This window comes from Aquarana catesbeiana, linkage group LG12, assembly GCF_042186555.1.
Source record: "Aquarana catesbeiana isolate 2022-GZ linkage group LG12, ASM4218655v1, whole genome shotgun sequence".
Taxonomy (NCBI): domain Eukaryota; kingdom Metazoa; phylum Chordata; class Amphibia; order Anura; family Ranidae; genus Aquarana; species Aquarana catesbeiana.
Window position 1 is genome coordinate 89,317,162 of NC_133335.1, and position 17,789 is coordinate 89,334,950.

The 17,789-nt window shown below is 41.2% G+C and overlaps 1 protein-coding gene across 1 annotated transcript in view; it reads right to left on the reverse strand.

The window, feature by feature from the left end:
- Positions 1–1,300: 1,300 nt before the first annotated feature.
- CBX8 (chromobox 8) overlaps positions 1,301–17,789 on the reverse strand; it is a 131,195-nt gene continuing 114,706 nt past the window's right edge. The window contains exons 3-5 of the mRNA XM_073608197.1: positions 10,307–10,372; positions 8,350–8,416; positions 1,301–6,504 (exon numbers count right to left, since the gene is read on the reverse strand). Coding sequence (XP_073464298.1) covers positions 5,668–6,504; positions 8,350–8,416; positions 10,307–10,372 — 970 coding nt within the window. The 3' untranslated portion in view covers positions 1,301–5,667. The remainder of the gene's footprint in view (positions 6,505–8,349; positions 8,417–10,306; positions 10,373–17,789) is intronic.

Here is a 17,789-nt window from a genome sequence, read left to right on the forward strand (position 1 = left end):
TTTGGTATTCAGTTGAAAGACCAAAGTGCTGGATTCCAGGGTCCAGCTCTCTAAAAGAAGCATTACAGGCAAAACTTTGTTCTTCCACGAGGCCCGGGTACCATCCATCTTGGCTTTTTCTTGGCACCTTGAATGGATCCGGTTGCATAGCTCCATGACCCAGTAAGGATCCTGCAGCGGAGCTTTCTTTAGCACATCTTTACCCGTGACCAACACCTTAGACACTGGTGAAAAAACTGAGGTACTCCCTGTATGGGAGGGGTTATATAGAGGGGGACTTCCTGTCTTGGGTGTGCCAGTGTCCATCACCTGAAGGTGGCCTACAACCCACATAGTAATTACTATGGCTGCTCTGTGTCCCGTGATGTACGATAAAGAAACATAATTTTAGCTTGCACATGACTGGATAATAAAATCAGCAGAACTTCACCTCATTTCAGATCTTTCCCTCAGATCTACAGTGACTGCACTTCCAAGTGTGCTTTCAGTGCACTTTCAAGTGCAATTGCAGTGCACTTGTAGTGCAAAGTGGATTTGCCTTTCGTAAATAACCCCCCATTGTGTTTTTTTCAAAATTGTCGCTCTTTTGTTTATAGCACAAGAAATTAAAACCACAGAGGTGATCAAATAAAACCAAAAGAAATCTCCATTTGTGGGAAAAAAAGGACGTAAATTTTGTTTGGGTACGTCGCACAACCACGCAATTGTCAGTTAAAGCGACGCAGTGCCGTATCGCAAAAAAAATGGCCTGGTCATTGAGCAGCCAAATCTTCCGGGGCTGAAGTGGTTAATTAGTAATTGGGACACTGCAAAGTCACACATGGCTCTGTGACCTAAGTAGCACATCACAGTAACTTAAAGAGATGGTCACCCACCAGCAATGTATACTCGCCAATATATGTTCCTTCCTGCAAGACTCCATATTGAGTAAGCTTGAGTGTTAGATCTTACATGAGTAAATTACTTTACTGCCAACACCCCGTGGCCACTTAGGCTCATTTACATACTCTTCCATACCCAGAAGCCCTGTTCTTCTTAAGCAAAGACTTGAAAGACTGCAAGGAGGAACTTGGTCGGTGACTCTAACTGAATGAGAGACAGTAGAGACAATTCTCATCCTATACTTGTGGGAAATTGCTTGTGCAGCAAAACATTCAATATAAAAACAAGAACAATGCATCAAACTATTTTTACAGCAAAATTTCCTAAGATGTGCTTTAGGCAGTATTTTGTATTGAAAAATTAGAACAAGTGCATTAACAGATGGTAGACTTATGAAAAAGGCAAAACACAATACGGTACAATACCACAATAAATTTTAACGCAAACCATAGCAAATCAAAAAAGGGGAAGTTACTACATATATTTGAAACATGGCATTGTACAACATTCAAAAACATGAAATTAGGAGTTTAAAAATGACATTTCAAAAATGACAAATAAAGTTAAATATCTAAAACACCAAAAATAAAAGTGATAAATTAAAGTACCTGTGATTTGAATGAGAAAACAGTTGAGACTGTTGCCTATCATGCAAAAGGCCCTTTATAGTGTGTGTGTTCCCATTTTTTCATTTTTTAACACTGATATTTTATTTAAGACTGACTGACTGACTGACTGTCAGATAATTTCATGCAATGTGGCAGGTTTTACAAATACAAGGAAAGTAAAGAAACTTTTAAAAGCTCAAATGCTGTCCTGAAAAAATTAGTGTTAAAAAAAGCAAACATACACACACACACACACACACACACACACATATATATGTAGTGCTTATAAAAAGGATTCATCTATTTGGAAGTTTTCATATTTTATTGCAGAACATGAAATCAAAATGGGAATGTTTTTCTCTTTTAATTAATCAAGAGAAATAGACTTTTGTGTGTCAAAGTAAAACCAGATTGCTGCAGATGGACTAGATTTTTTTAAAAAAGCGTTGATTACACTTACAGCCACGAATGTGGATGGGGCTCCATCAGCTCTACACATCTAGACGTTTCCCTATTCCCTTTACAAAACTGCTCCAGCTCTGTTAGGTTGTGTGGGGATGGTGAGCCTTCAGTGAGGTACACACTAAGAAAATTGGAAGAAAATTTTCATACCAGGAACGATCAGTTGATTATCCGATCATTAGTATAATGTTTTCAACAGCCGATTCCGACTGTTCGAAAAAAAAAAAAAAAATGAAAAATGAAGTAAGAAAAATCTTATCGTACATGAACATGTTTGATTTTCACTCAATGTGTACAGTTATCGTAAGAAAACTATTGAATAGAGAAAAACACGCATGATCAGAAGCAAAGAACAATCCAGAAGAAGGCGGCAACAAACATAGAAATCACACACAAGAACAAACATTTGCCTTTGTCGTTCGAGAATTTTCATAAGTTAATACCATTGTCGGTTACATCACGATACATGCCTTTGTGGAAAATTGGACGACTGTCGTCCGATTTTCTCATAGTGTGTACCCCACTTTATGCACATCCAGCCACAGATTCTTGATAGATAGAGATATAAACTCAGACTTGGCCATTCTGAGCCATAAGTAGATAGATCTTTATGATTAAGGTCATTGCCTTACTGGAATCTTCTTCCTAGGCTCAGGTTTCTTGTAGACTGTACAAGGTTTCCTTTCAGGGCTTTCCTGTATTCAGTTTAACTTTACAAGCCTTGCATGGCCTGATGCAGAGAGGCATCCTCACAGGATCATATTGCCACCGCTATGCTTAAAGAGTTTGGATGGTGTGTTTAGGATTATGCGTGGTGTTTGGTTTATGCCAAACAGTGTTTATTCCTATTGTCTAAAAGCTAAATTTTCATCTCATCAGACCATAGAAACTTTTCATCTCATTAGACCATAGAAACGTCTTCCAACTACCTTTAGAGCTTCTAGGTGCCTTCTGGCAAGCTGTTGGTGAAATGTCATAAGAATTTTACTGAACAGTGACTTTTTCCCACTTTCCATATACAGTCATGGCCACAAATATTGGCACCCCTGCATTTCTGTCAGACAATGCACCACTTCGCCCAGAAAATTGTTGTAATTACAAATGTTTAGGCATTCCCATGTTTATTTCTTTGGTTTGTATTGGTAGGACACAAAAAAGTGAAGAAACAAAAAGCCAAATCTGACACATTCCATACAAAACTACAAAAATGGACTGGACAAAATTATTGGCACCCTCAATTTAATATTTGGTAGCACACCCCTTGGCAGAAAAATAACTGAAATCAATTGCTTCCTGTAACCATCAAAGAGTTTCTTACACCTCTCTACTAGAATTTTGGACCACTCTTTCACCAACTGCTGCAGGTCTCTCAGATTGGAAGGGTTCCTTTTCCCAACTGTTTTGAGATCTCTCCACAGGTGCTCTATGGGATTTTGGTCTGGACTGATGGCTGGCCAGTTCAGTACTCTCCAGCGCTTTGTCTTAAACCATTTCTAGCTGCTTATTGACATGTGCTTTGGGTCATTGTCCTGCTGGAAGACCCATGAGCTCTGATAGAGACTCAACTTTGCTGACAGTGGGCCCTACATTGCACCCCAGAATTCTTTTGTAGTCCTCAAATTTCATAATGCAATGCACACAGTCAAGATATCCAGTGCCTAAAGCAGCAAAGCGACCCCAAAACATCAGTAAACCTCCACCATGTTTGACTGTGGAGACTGCATTCTTTTCTTTAAAGTCCGCATTTCTTTTTCTGAAAACAGTACAACTGATGGTCTTTACCAAAAAGCTGTAATTTTGTTTTGTCTATCCACAGCACATTCTCCCAAAAGGATTTTGGCTTCCTCAGGTAAGTTTAGGCAAACTCCAATCTGGCTTTTTTATGTTTGTGTCAGCAGTGGTGTCCTCCTGGGTCTCCTAACAGAGTCCCTTTTCATTCAGATGGTGATGTGCAGTGCGAGTTGACACAGTTGTACCCTGTACCTTAAGGTCAGCTTGAATTTGTCTGGGAGTTGATCAAGGTTCTTTATCCACCATTCCAACAATCCTTTGTTGCAATCTTTGATCAATTTTTCTCTTTTGTCCACGTCCAGAGAGATTAGCTACAGTGCCATGGGCTGTAAACTTCTTGACAATGTTATGCACAATAGACACAGAAACATTAAGATCTTTGGAGCTGGACATGTTACCTTGAGACTGTCCATGCATTTCTGCTATTTTCGTTCTCAAATCCTTAGACAATTCCTTGCAGATCCTTCTCTTCTCCATACTCTATGTGGCACACAGACACACAACAGAAAGGTTGAGTCAATTTTTCATCATTTTAACTGGTTGCTGGTGTGATTTCTATATTGTCAGCACCAGATAATTGATAAAGGTGAGTTTAAATATGACTTACAAGAGCATCACAAACTTAAATTGCAATTATTTCATACAATTTTGAAAAAGATGCCAATAATTTTGTCCAGTCCATTTTTGAGTTTTGCATGTCAGATTTGGCTTTTTGTTTCTCCACCTTTTTGTGTCATACCAATACAAACAAAAGAAATAAACATGAGACTGGCTGAACATTTGTAATTGCAACAACTTTCTGAGTGAAGTTTTCTGACAGAAATGTATGGGTGCCAATATTTTTGGCCATGACTATAGCTGCAACCAGTAAAGCCCCCAGGCAACAGTTGTATTCATAGTATCTAAAATCTCAGCTGTCAGCTTTTAACTTAAGCCAGAGGGTTGAAAGAAAAAAAAATAGATTCCTCCATCTACACAGAAAATGGATGAAAGGACTCCCCAACCCCACAATATCAACCCCTGGAAAGCGCATTCTGACAGCAGCACTGGCTGCTATCAGAATACATTGATCAGTGGCTGCAAATCAAGGAAATGTTTCCAATATGTTTCTTCTATAGAAAATGTTCAAAAGATTGACTTCTGTTGGGAGGAGGTTGCCACACACTGATCAAAATCTGGCCGGTTCAGCAGGGACAGCTTAACTCCTTTAGAGTTGTTAGAGTTGTAATACTTGCGTGCTTCTCTCACCAACTACTCTCTTGCACAAGCTCTCACTTTTGGTGGTCAGCCTGTAGCCGATTACAACTGTGACAAACTCGTTCCATTTCTTAATATTTGTTATAACTGTACTCCAAGGGATTTTCAGTCACCATCCATTCCCTGAAGTGGTTTCACAGTTGCTTAGAGCCTTCTGTTATCTTCATAATGTAGGTTATACCATGATACGGACTTATCAGAATTTTGACCTTTCAGATACATGTGCATTTATACTAGTCACTTCACACCCTTAATTACATACAGGTGATCTCCATTGTTGTATTTAATTTAAATCTCTTTGCAGAGAACTGTTTTCACTTTGACAGGAGTCTATTTATGAACAGTGTCGTAAAAAAGCAAAATGTATCCACCATGATACACTGTTTTATAGGTATGTATTATATAGGTTTGTGTGTATTCAATATTGCAAAATATGCTGTGTGTTTATATAGGTGATTGAACTCCAAATATATGGTATATATTTTTTTTCTTGGTACAGCATCGCTGTTCTCTTTATATAAGGAATTATTTAATTATTTTACAATATATTTTACAAAGGTTTATGTACTTGTGAAAAATGTATGGGTATATAATATTTACACATACATATAAAATACTACAGCACCTAACTCTGTGAATGCTACATATACAAATATATTAAATATGATCATCTTTTATCTTTAAAAAATCCTTCATCTGTGTTGCTTTCCTTTATTGTCACTGTCAGAAAGTTTGAAGTCACATCTGTCACTATTACTTTCTCCAAGTTATCTGCTGAGGGTCTCCAAGTCTCATCTTCTGGTTCCCCAAGTATTCTGGCCACAGGAATACGAGCAATAAGAGAGGGCTTTCCGCCATGTGTTACCAAAGCATCCTTGTAGAAATCAGATACCTGCTGATGGTATCCAGAGTTGTGCCTGTTTTTTGGGATGATTGTCTCTTGGGATGTGGAACTTTTAGTACCACTTCTAAAATTTGTCTTATGTGTATGTCCATCATAACTCGATTTTTGATTGTGTCTTGTGTGTGCATCTCCAAGTTCCTTAGGTGAGAAACAAAGATCGGTCTGGCTTGTTGACCCTAGATCTGAGTTCTGCCGTCTTGCAAGCTGTATGACACTGTATGTTGAGTTATATTTTAGTGCTCCTGCTTCATGTACCCTGGTAGAACCAGGCACATGCCCAACCTGACTACTAGGGTTAGTAGGAGACATTCTTATGGATTGAGCATCTTCCTTATGTAGTCCCTTTCCACGGTGGTGTTTCTTTTTCTTAAAGTGTAAGGTAAATCGCTCCCCTTCATTATCTGGCCTGCTTAATATCTCTTTAAAGACATCATCATTTGTCCCGGTGCTCTCTTGTGGAGAGTTTGGGGCACTCCTTAGCCCTTCCCTTGACCTAGATGATGGTACTTGCTGAGAAGGACGACCAGGGTAAGGAATTCTTACACCACGAGTAGAATCCTTTCGGAATTCATAGGTCTTTGCATTTGCCTTAGCTTGAGCCTGTAAAGGAAGAAAATGTATTACTTGGTGCAAGTATCTAGTAATCACAAACTATTTACCATTTAACAATAAAAATAGTTTCAGTGATCCAGTACAAACATTATGTGTTTTCCAACAGTATATTCCTATACAGTGTATTCTGCAATGCAACCATGGCACATGCCAGAACAATAATGTGGCCAAGATTACTCTTTAGTGCTTACAGAATACACTTCGGCCTTGTTCACACGGGCCGTACCAATGCGTACTATGCATCCACAGGTGGCACCGCTCATTGCAGCATTCTCCTATGAGCCCCCAGGAGGTTGGCCTTTGATGTACTAGACTCATTGATCCCTTCATTGATCCCTTCAGTAGACCCCCGATCCCTTCATAAAGAGTACCTGTCACTGCCTACTACTGTCACATGGGATGTTTACATTCCTTGTGACAGCAATAAAAGTGATCCAATTTTTTTTTTTTAATTTAAAAGGGACAAGGTTAAATAAAAAAGAAACAAAAAAAAAAAAAATAAAGCACCACCTTTTCGCGAGCTCGCACACCAAACGCATATGTAAGTCGCACCCACAAATGAAATCGTGTTCAAATCACACATGTGAGGTATCACCACGATCGTTCGAGCAAGAGCAATAAGTCTACCAAAAGACCTCCTCTGTAAGGCCTGGTTCACACCTATGTATTTTTTAGTGCGTTTTCAGTTTTGCAGAAACACACTACAGTCTATTTAATATGGTTTCCTAAGGATGTAGTTCACATCTGTAAATTTTATGGAAAGGGCCAGGGTTTTTTTTCTGGTTCCATAGACTTCAATGGTTTAAAGATGTGTATTGAAAAAACGTAAAATGCACCTGCAATATGCAAACTGCACAAGTGTGAATCATGCCCAAAGTCTAAACAGGACCGGTAAAAAATTTTAAATGTCGCCTGTGGAGATTTTTTAAGTACCGTAGTTTGTCGCCATTCCACAAGTGCATGCAATTTAAAAGCTTAACATGTTGGGTATCCATTTACTCGGCGTAACAACATCTTTCACAATATGCAAAACAAATTGGGCTAACTTTACTGGTTTATAATTTTTTTATTCAAAAATGTGTATTTCCCCCCCAAAAAAAATTGCGTTTGAAAGACTGATGCACAAATACCGTGTGACATAAAATATAGCAACAACCGCCATGTTATATAAATGTTTGGGGGTTCCAAGTAATTTTCTAGCAAAAAATAATGATTTTAACTTGTAAGAAACAAGTGTCAGAAATGGGCTTGGTCCAGAAGTGTTTAAAACTGATCCTTTACTCTGCTGCCCTCGACAGAAACACATGCTTTATTATACAGTAAAAATCCCTTAAAGCAGACCTTCAGTCATTTTTTCATCTTGCCATCTATTAAAGCTTCTGCCCTTGTTGTTTTAACTTTGGATAGTAAAACATTTTTTTTTTCTGCCAGTAAATGCCTTATACAGCCCACTTCCTGTTTCTTGTCTGGTAAAAAGCCTAGGCTAATGACATCCTGCACAACTCTCTCTCTCTCTCACTCTTGTGAGAGTTTGCTAGGAAGGAAGAGGGGATGAGTCATAAGAGGGCCAATGAGAGCTGCAGAGCTGGAGGTGTGCCTCTGTGTAAATTCAGGAAGTGAACAGGCAGCAGCTTCAGCTGTCCACAGTTAAAATGGACTTAGTGGAGGGAGATTTCTGCAGCATATTTGGCAAGTACAGAATCACAGTATATATAAAATAATATGCAAAGTGGTTGGAGGGAAGCTATAGAATGGCAAAGATGTTTTTATTACAAATTATGTCAGCAGACTGCAATTCCTCTTTAAAATGTGAAGTTGATTGATTTAGCTCACCTTTAGAAGGAATGTTTTCGGTTTTGGGCCCCTTTTTTTTGGTCCATACATTTCCCTCTCTCTCTCCCTAGAATAAAAGATAAAATATTGTAAAAGTTAAAGTGATTGTAAAGTTTCATTAAAAAAAAAAACAAACGTGTCATACTTCACTCCTCTATGCAGTTCGTTTTGCACAGAGCAGCCCAGATCCTCCTCTTCTTATGTCCCTCTTTGCTGCTCCTGGCCTCTCCCTCCTGTCGAGTGCCCTCAAAGCAAGCAGATTGCTACGAGGGCACCGGAGCCGAGTCACAGCTCCCTGTGTCCATTCAGACACAGAGCTGCCGTGCGGCACCGCCCCCTCTCTCTCCAAATTGGCTAAGTGACTTTGCTTGACAGTTGTGGGAGCCAATGGTGCTGCAATCAGGATGGAGAGTCCCGGATGGCGGAGGGACTCATGGACATTGCTGGACAGAGATGGGCTCAGGCAAGTATTAGGGAGTGCTGGGGAGGCTGCTGCACACTGAAGGTTTTTCATCTTAAAGTGGTTGTAAATCCTTACAATCCACTTTTTACTACAGGTAAGCCGATAACGAGGCTTACCTGTAGCTACCGTGGATATCTCCTAAATCGTGCAGGCACATGCGCACTGAAGCAACAGCTCATTCATGCCGTTGTGTCAGCTGACGTGCCATTACCGGCAGCTCCTGCTCACATGTGCGGGAGTGACATCATCGCGGCTCCGGCCAATCACGGCGCCAGATCCCCACGATACCAGGAAATAACTAAGGGAGCAATAACGCCGGCCGGCGCAGTGTACGGGGACTGCTGCAAGGGCTTCGATCTAAGGTGAGTATTTCATAATGAGCTAGTATGCTATGCATACTAGCTCATTATGCCTTTGTCTTGCAGGTTTTTTTGGGGTTTTTTTGTGGGCGTTTACAACCACTTTAAGGCTAGAATGCTTTAAAGGGGTGGGCCAGCTGAAAAAAAAAAAAAAATTAAAAAAGTCAGCAGCTACAAACACTGTAGCTTCTGACTTTTAATAAGCAGACTTACCTGTCCCTGGTGCCCGCGATGTCGGCTGCCCGAGGCCGACCCGTCCCTCGGCTCTTGGGTCCTGGAGCTACCATTCGAATTAAGGGAAACAGGCAGTGGAGCCTTGTGGCTTCACTGCCCGTTTCCTACTGCGCATGCACGAGTCACGCAACGCTTTGTGAATGGAGCGCGCTGTGTTGTGGGACACACACAGTTCCCAGAACACAGTGCGCCCCATCCCCCAGAAGACAACGCGAGGAGGAGAAGACTGAAGATCACTGCGGTGTAGGAAGTGGCAGATTAGGACGATCTGCCTAGCAACAGCCATTTCTGGTAAGTTAAAAAAAAAAATTTCTTTCATTTTTTTTTCTTCAGATTTTTTAGGAACATTTTGACGCAATTTTTTTTTTTTTAGGGTGGCCCTCCACTTTAAGATAAAAACCTTCTGCCTTTACAACTCCTTGGGTATTCATGGATTGCAGCTTTACAAGTGGGAGTGAGTGTGCAATCATCATAGGGATTTAAATGATGCACATTATAAAAGGTATCCTGTGACCTGTAGGAGTAAAGCCTAATACACATGGGCTAAATTATCAGGCGGCATCAGCTGGTTCAATAGAAACTGGCTGACATTAGGCTCGTGTGTACGGCAGCTGGTCCGGGTCATGACTGAAAAATGTCTGTCGACTGGCTTCTGTTCAGCGCTTCAATCCAATGGCTGAGAGCGCTGACCGGAATTGTTCTGGCCCCAGGGCGGGCGATCCCCTGATAGAACACAATAGTAGCTCCAACCTGAGCTGTCAGGCTTTTTTTTTCCATTCAACCCAGCTAGTATTGTGTACAAGGCTTAACTTCCACATGCTGCAGAGCCTGCAATTAATCAAAATTTTTTGTATCAATATAACCTAAATCACAATTTTTTTTTTTTTTTAGAGCTACAGACCTGTCCTCAAATGCGGACACCAATCTCGCATCCAAAATGTTCTCCTCTGGTTCCCAAGTGCTGTACCTGAAAAGAAACAGAACTGTAATTGTGTAGCAATACGTTGCCACCTTTAAAGTTGGTAAATTGGAGTAAGCAACGTTACACACTAATGCCGAGTACACACGATCAAAAAAAATCAGACAAAAAATACTGCTTTCCAATCGGTCTTATAATAATCTGATCATCAGTACATACAGCTTTCAATAGCTGATTACGGCAATTTATGCAAAATTATCCAAAAGGGATAAAATAAAAATTCTCGCATACCAGAACGTACGATTTTAATTTAACCAGTTCCGGACCAGCCGTCGCAGTTATAGTGTGGCAAGTTGGTCCGGCTGCGCAAAACCACGTAGGTATACGGAACTGATCAATCCCCAGGTCCAGGCCAATGATATCTGGCCTAGACCTGGTGATTGGTCCTGATGAGTAAGATCCTTCCCCTGTCTGTGTAACTGTAAACACTGACAGGGGAAGTGATGTCATCTCTCCTCGTGTCGGTCTTTTCCGTTCCAGACCGAGAGGAGAGAGCATCTAACAGCGAGTTGCACCAACACTACACTGACACCAGGTCACGTAGGCACACAATTCACCCCCCGATCAAGCCCCCAGTTAACCCCTTCACCACCTGTCAGTACAGCAATCAGATTTTTTTTGATCGCTGTACTGGTGTCATTAGTGACAAAAATCAGTATTAGGTTAATCAGTCTTAGGCCCAGACAGGTCTAGGGACCCCCCCAATACCCCCCAATAAAGGCTTAACCTCTTGATTACCCCGTCACCTGTGATCACAGTATCACACGGCGGGTGATATAAGTTAGGATTTAGCGTCTGCGTCGCCCCAGGCAGCGTCAGATTAGTGCCAGTAGCGCTGACACCCACGCACCATACGCCCCCCTTAGTAGTATAGTGTCTGAACGGATCGATATCTGATCAGCTCTACATTAGCGTCCCCAGCAGTTTAGGGTTCCCAAAAAGGCAGTGTTAGCAGAATCAGCCCAGATACCTGCTAGCACCTGCATTTAGCCCCTCCGTCCAGCCCAGCCAAGTGCAGTATCAATCGATCACTGTCACTTACAAAACACTAAACACATATCTGCAGTGTTCGCAGAGTCAGGCCTGATCCCTGCGAACGCTAACAGTTTTTTTGGTAGCGTTTGAATCAGTCGCCAACAGTCAGGAGCTTTTTTACCTGTGAGTCTCACTACTGTACCAGTAAATTTAGAGACCAAAATGTCAAATCAAAAGATACAGTAGTGAAGAGGCCTACACGTTTCTGAGCATGACAGATAGTGAAGAGGAAGTCACTCATCTGTCAGATTCAGGCTCAGAATATGAACCTGTAGACAGCAGCAGCACCCTGACAGATAGCTCTGACGATGGAGTTGTGGTCCCTGCTAAGGTCAGGCATACCAGACCCCGATCTTCTTCTGCTGTCGTTGAGGTGCAAGAACCGCAGATCCCTCGTATGGAGCAGAGAGCCAGTACTAGCGTTGCTCATCCTTCTGGTGAACTGGCAAGCACCTGGTCGTACATCCTGGTCATACATCCAGCACTGCAGTAAAACTTGGTGACGTGGCGAGTCCCATAAAAGCAGTTCAAGCTGGCGAGGTGGCAAGCATAAGTGGTGTCCCGCTGGAATTCAGGTGGAAACAGTTGATTTTACGTCACTTGATTTTTATTTGCTGTTTTTCACAGAAGATCTCTATAGATCTATTGTGGACCAAAGCAATTTATATACTGGTCAATTCATCGCCACTAATCCCCAGCTGACCCTTGCCAGAGAGACTGGAGACCTATTACGGTCTCCGAATTTAAGATCTTCCTGGGCCTATCCCCCTCATGGGCGTAACTAAAAAGAGTGAGTTGCGGTCATATTGGTCCACTGACCCAATTCACCATACGCCCGTGTTCTCTGCCTCCATGACCAGGACACGATACGAGCAGATCTTGCGGTTCATGCACTTCAATGACAATGAACTCTGTCGTCCTCGGGGTAACCCTGGATTTGATCGGCTACAAAATTCTGCCCATCGTAAACCACTTGAACCAACGTTTTGCGGCCTTGTTTACTCCCGATCAAGTTGTCTGCGTTGATGAGTCTCTGATTAAGTTTTCTGGCCGCTTGGCTATCAAACAGTATCTTCCCAGCAAGCGTGCCCGATACGGGGTCAAGATATATAAGCTCTGTGACAGGGCCACAGGCTTTACATATAGTTTTATGGTTTACGAGGGAAAAGATAGTCATGTAGAGCTACCCAGGCTACATAGGGAGCGCTGGTAAGATAGTGTGGAACTTGGTGTCACCCTTATTCGGAAAGGTATACCACTTGTACGTGGACAATTATTACACGAGCGTGCCACTTTTTAGTCACCTTTTTGATTATGGAATTGGCGCACGTGGCACCGTGCGACCTAATCGCCAGGGCTTCCCACAACGGCTTGTAGAATCTCGACTTAGACGGGGGAGAGAGCCTGCTTGAAGTGTAATAATTTGTTAGCAGTGAAGTGGAGGGATTCACGGAATGTTTTCTTTCTGTCCTCGCTTCACGCAGACACGGCATTCCAAATTCCTACGGTGACTGGTGTGGAGAAACCCCTCTGTGTCCACGAATACAACCTTAAAATGGGAGGGGTGGACCTCAACAACCAGTTAGTGGCGCCATACCCAAATGCCCGTAAGGCCAGACGTTGGTACAAAAAAGTGTCTGTTTATTTATTTCAATTGGCTTTGCTGAATGCTTTTGTGCTATACAAAGCTTCAGGACGGACTGGATCCTTCCTTAAATTCCAGGAAGGGGTCGTCAGAGCTCTTCTGTTTCCAGACAGCGCTCTTGCCCAACTTCCCAACGCAAATGCAGTGAGCCGGCTGCATGAGAGGCATTTTCCTCATGTCCTCCCTGGTACCCCTACCCAAAGAACATCCCGAAAGAAGATGTTGTGTCTGCAGCAAACACGGATTTAGGCGTGACACCCGCTTTTATTGTCCTCTCCTGTCCTGACCAACCTGGTCTTTACATTGGTGAATGTTTAAATGCTACCACACACTAGTTGGGTATTAGCGTGGGGTACAGCACCACACAGTCCTAGGCACACTAACACAGGGTCATGGCCATCACATTTTGAGAGACCCCAATCTGTAACGTTCAGTTTACAGTTTTTTACAGTTTTTATAAAAGTGAAAAAAAATATACAAAATAAAAAATCCAAAAATAGTTGTGGTTGTATTTTTCTTCTCTCCCTCTATTGTTCTCTCTCTTCTGTCCACTCACTATTCTATATCTACCGTTCTCTCTCGGTTTTATTGTATTTGCTATAGCAGGTACGCCATTCAGCTGCAGCACGGGTTTATTTATCTTGACAGCAACAGCGTTTGCTCCCTCAATACATAAAGCCGTGACTCTAGAGCTGTTGGAGGTGATTTCACCACCACAGTTAAAAAAAAAAGAGCATATTTGCCGAAGCTTGGGGGCAGGGGTGGAGGAGCAATTTGCTCCTAACATTAGGGGCAGATAGCCCCCCCATGCTTTGGCTTATATTTTTTTAGGCACAGATTGCAGATTTCAATGTTTTATTTTTACTATGTTTTATTGTATTTGCTTTGTAGGTATGGCAAGTCTTATTGTTATACTGTAATGTTACTTTGTTTTATTGTTAACCATCATTTCCTTAGCAGGTACACCATTCAGCTGCAGCACGGGTTTATTTATCTTGACAGCAACAGCGTTTGCTCCCACGATACGTAAAGCCGTGACTCCAGCGCTGTCGGAGGTGATTTCACCACCACACTTAAAAATAATGGTGCATGTATGCCCATTATTAGAAGTGGGTGGATGAAGGGCGGTATTCTAATGGTGGGCATACCCACCGATCAATCTCCTTTTGTTCAGCCCACAGGCTGCATGAAAAAAAGAACATTACAATGTATGCCCAACAAGGACCAGCAACGTACTGGTATGTTGCTGACTTGAGTGGTTATACCAGAATGATGCCTGCAGGTTTAGGTATCATCTTGGTATCATTCTTTTCAGCCAGCGGTCGGCTTTCATATAAAAGCAAACCTAGTGGCTAATTAGCCTCTTTTATAAGCAGTTGAGAGGGAATGCCCCCCCCCCCCCCACACCGTCTTCCATGGTTTTCTCGGGCTCTCCTGTCCCAACAGGGAACCCAAGAATGCAGCAGGTGGTTCAGCCAGCTGACCATAGAGCTGATCAGAGACCAGAATGGCTCCAATCATCTCTATGGCCTAAGAAACCGGAAACTACGAGTATTTTGTGACTTTTGGTTTCGTCGGATATAAACAGCGCCATTGGGAAACTGGCAAAGCATTTTATCACACCGATCTTAGTGTGGTCAGATGCTTTGAGGGCAGAGGAGAGATCTAGGGTCTAATAGACCCCAATTTTTTCAAAAAAAAAAAAGGAGTACCTGTCACTACCTATTGCTATCATAGGGGATATTTACACTCCCTGAGATAACAAAAAAAAAAAAAAAAAAAAAAAAAAAAAATGAAAAAAACAGTTAAACAATATAATAAAAAAGCAAAAAAACAAAAAACACCCCTGTCCCCCCCGTGCTCACGCGCAAAGGCGACGCAAGCATCGGTCTGGTATCATATGTGAGCAGCAACTGCACCATGCATGTGAGGCATCACCGCGAAGGTCAGATCGAGGGCAGTAATTTTAGCAGTAGACCGCCTCTGTAAATCTAAAATAGTAACCTGTAAAGGCTTTTAAATGCTTTTAAAAATGTATGTAGTTTGTCGCCATTTGGTATCCATGTTCTCGGCATAAGAACATCTTTATTTCATCAAACATTTGGGCAATATAGTGTGTTTTAGTGCATTACAATAAAAAAAAGTGCTTTTTCCAAAAAAATTGCGTTTGAAAAATCGCTATGCAAATACTGTGTGAAAAAAAAATTGCAACACTCACCATTTTAATCTGTAGGGCCTTTGCTTTAAAAAAATATATAATGTTTGGGGGTTCAAAATAATTTTCTTGCAAAAAAAAAAAAGTTTTCATGTAAACAAAAAGTGTCAGAAATGGCTTTGTCTTCAAGTGGTTAGAGGAGTGGGTGATGTGTGACATAAGCTTCTGAATGTTGTGCATAAATGCCAGGACCCCCCCAAAATGACCCTTTTTGGAAAGTAGACACCCCAAGCTATTTGCTGATAGGCATGTTGAGTCCATGGAATATTTTGTCACAAGTTTTGGGAAAATTACACTTTTTTTTTTTTTTTTTTTTGCACAAAGTTGTCACTAAATGATATATTGTTCAAACATGGCATGGTTATATGTGGAATTACACCCCAAAATATATTCTGCTGCTTCTCCTGTGTACAGGGATACCTCATGTGTGAGACTTTTTGGGAGCCTAGCCAAGTACAGGACCCCAAAAACCAAGCACCGCCTTCAGGCTTTCTAAAAGGCATAAAAAATTGTGATTTTACTCCTCACTACCTATCACAGTTATGGAGGCCCTGAAATGTCCAGATAGCACAAAACCCCCCCAAATGACCTCATTGTACGCGGTTAGATTGCTAAAAAGTTCCACACATGTGGTATCCCCGTACTCAGGAGAAGCAGAATGTATTTGGGGGTGTAATTCCACATATAACCATGCCATGTGTGAGCAATATATCAATTAGTGACAATATTGTGTAAAAAAAAAATAAATAGTAATTTTCCTGAAAACTTGTGGCAAAATATAAAATATTCCAGGGACTCCACATGCCTCTCAGCAAATAGCTTGAAGTGTCTTCTTTCCAAAATGGGGTCATGGGGGGGGGGGGGGGGGGGGATTGTGCTATCTTGTCATTTCATGGCCTCCGAAACTGTAATAGGTAGCGAGGAATTGAAAATCACCATTTTATGCCCTTAGAATGCCTATAGGCGGTGATTGGTTTTTGGGGTTAGGCTCCCAAAAAGTCTCACACATGTTGTATCCCCGTACTCAGGAGAAGCAGCAGAATGTATTTTGGGGTGTAATGCCCATTGCATGTTTGAGCAATAGATCATTTAGTGATAACTTTGTGCAAAAAAAAAATTTTTTTTTCATTTTCCCGCAACTTGTGGCAAAATATAAAATATTCCAAGGACTCAACATGCCTCTCATCAAATAGCTTGGGGTGTCTACTTTCCAAAATGGGGTCATTTGGGGGAATTCTGTGCTATCTTGGCATTTTATGGCCTTCAAAACTGTGATAAGTAGTAAGGAGTGAACCCTTAGAAATCTTCAAGGCAGCGATTGGTTTTCGTGGTCCTGTACACGGCTAGGCTCTCAAAAAGTCTCACACATGAGCTATCCCTATACTCAGGAGAAGCAGCAGAATGTATTTTGGGGTGCAATTCCACATATAACTATGCCATGTGTGAGCAATATATCATTTAGTGACAACTTCGTGTGGGGGGGGGGTTGTACTGCCCTGCCATTTTAGCACCTCAAGAAATGAGATAGGCAGTCAAACTAAAAGCTGCATAAATTCCTGAAAATGTACCCTAGTTTGTAGACACTATAACTTTTGCGCAAACCAATAAATATACGCTTATTGACTTTTTTTTTTTTACCAAAGACATGTGGCCGAATACATTTTGGCCTAAATGTATGACTAAAATTTAAATGTGAAAAAGAGGGGCTAGGTATGGCGTTGCTCTAATTAGGAGGTGACCCTACAGCCTCTAAAAACTTGAGGGGTGTGCGTCACAGGTGCATTTAGTGCAAAAAGTGACAGTAAAAGTGCAGAAAAAAAATATTTGTATATTCACAAAAAATCCTGTTGTGTAAACTTCCTAACCGCTTATATATAAAATATATATTGTTATGTTCAAACGAAAATAAAATAAACACAATCCTGTGCAAAACCTGCAATTCAAAGTGACATTTCTGTGCAAAAAAAAAATCCAACATATATGACTGGTGTATATTGTTGCTGTGAAACTGGGTTCAGAAATATGCATATACTATCCTTAAACCCTGGTGTAAAAAAAAAAAAAAAAAAAAAAAAAAAAGTCCAGGTTTTGCACAGGATTGTGTTTATTTTATTTTCGTTTAAACATAATATATATTATATATAAGCGGTTAGGAAGTTTACACAGTAGGATTTTTTTGTGAATATACAAATATTTATTTTCTGCACTTTTATTGTCACTTTTTGCACTAAACGCACCTGTGACACACACCCCTCAAGTATTTAGAGGTTGTAGGTCATCTCTTAATAAGAGCAAAAAAAAAGAGCAAAAAAAAAAAAAAAAAAATTATATATATATATATATATATTTTACAACTTGGGAAGTGATGTAAATGTTTTTATTGTAATGTATTCGTTTCTGAGCATGCAGTGTCTTACTCTTCCGAAAAAAATCAGACGGACCCGGTTCTCTGGAGGGCCTGCCGAAACAGACCCACCCAAGTACTAGGTGAGGCTCCCCCGAAGGGAGAC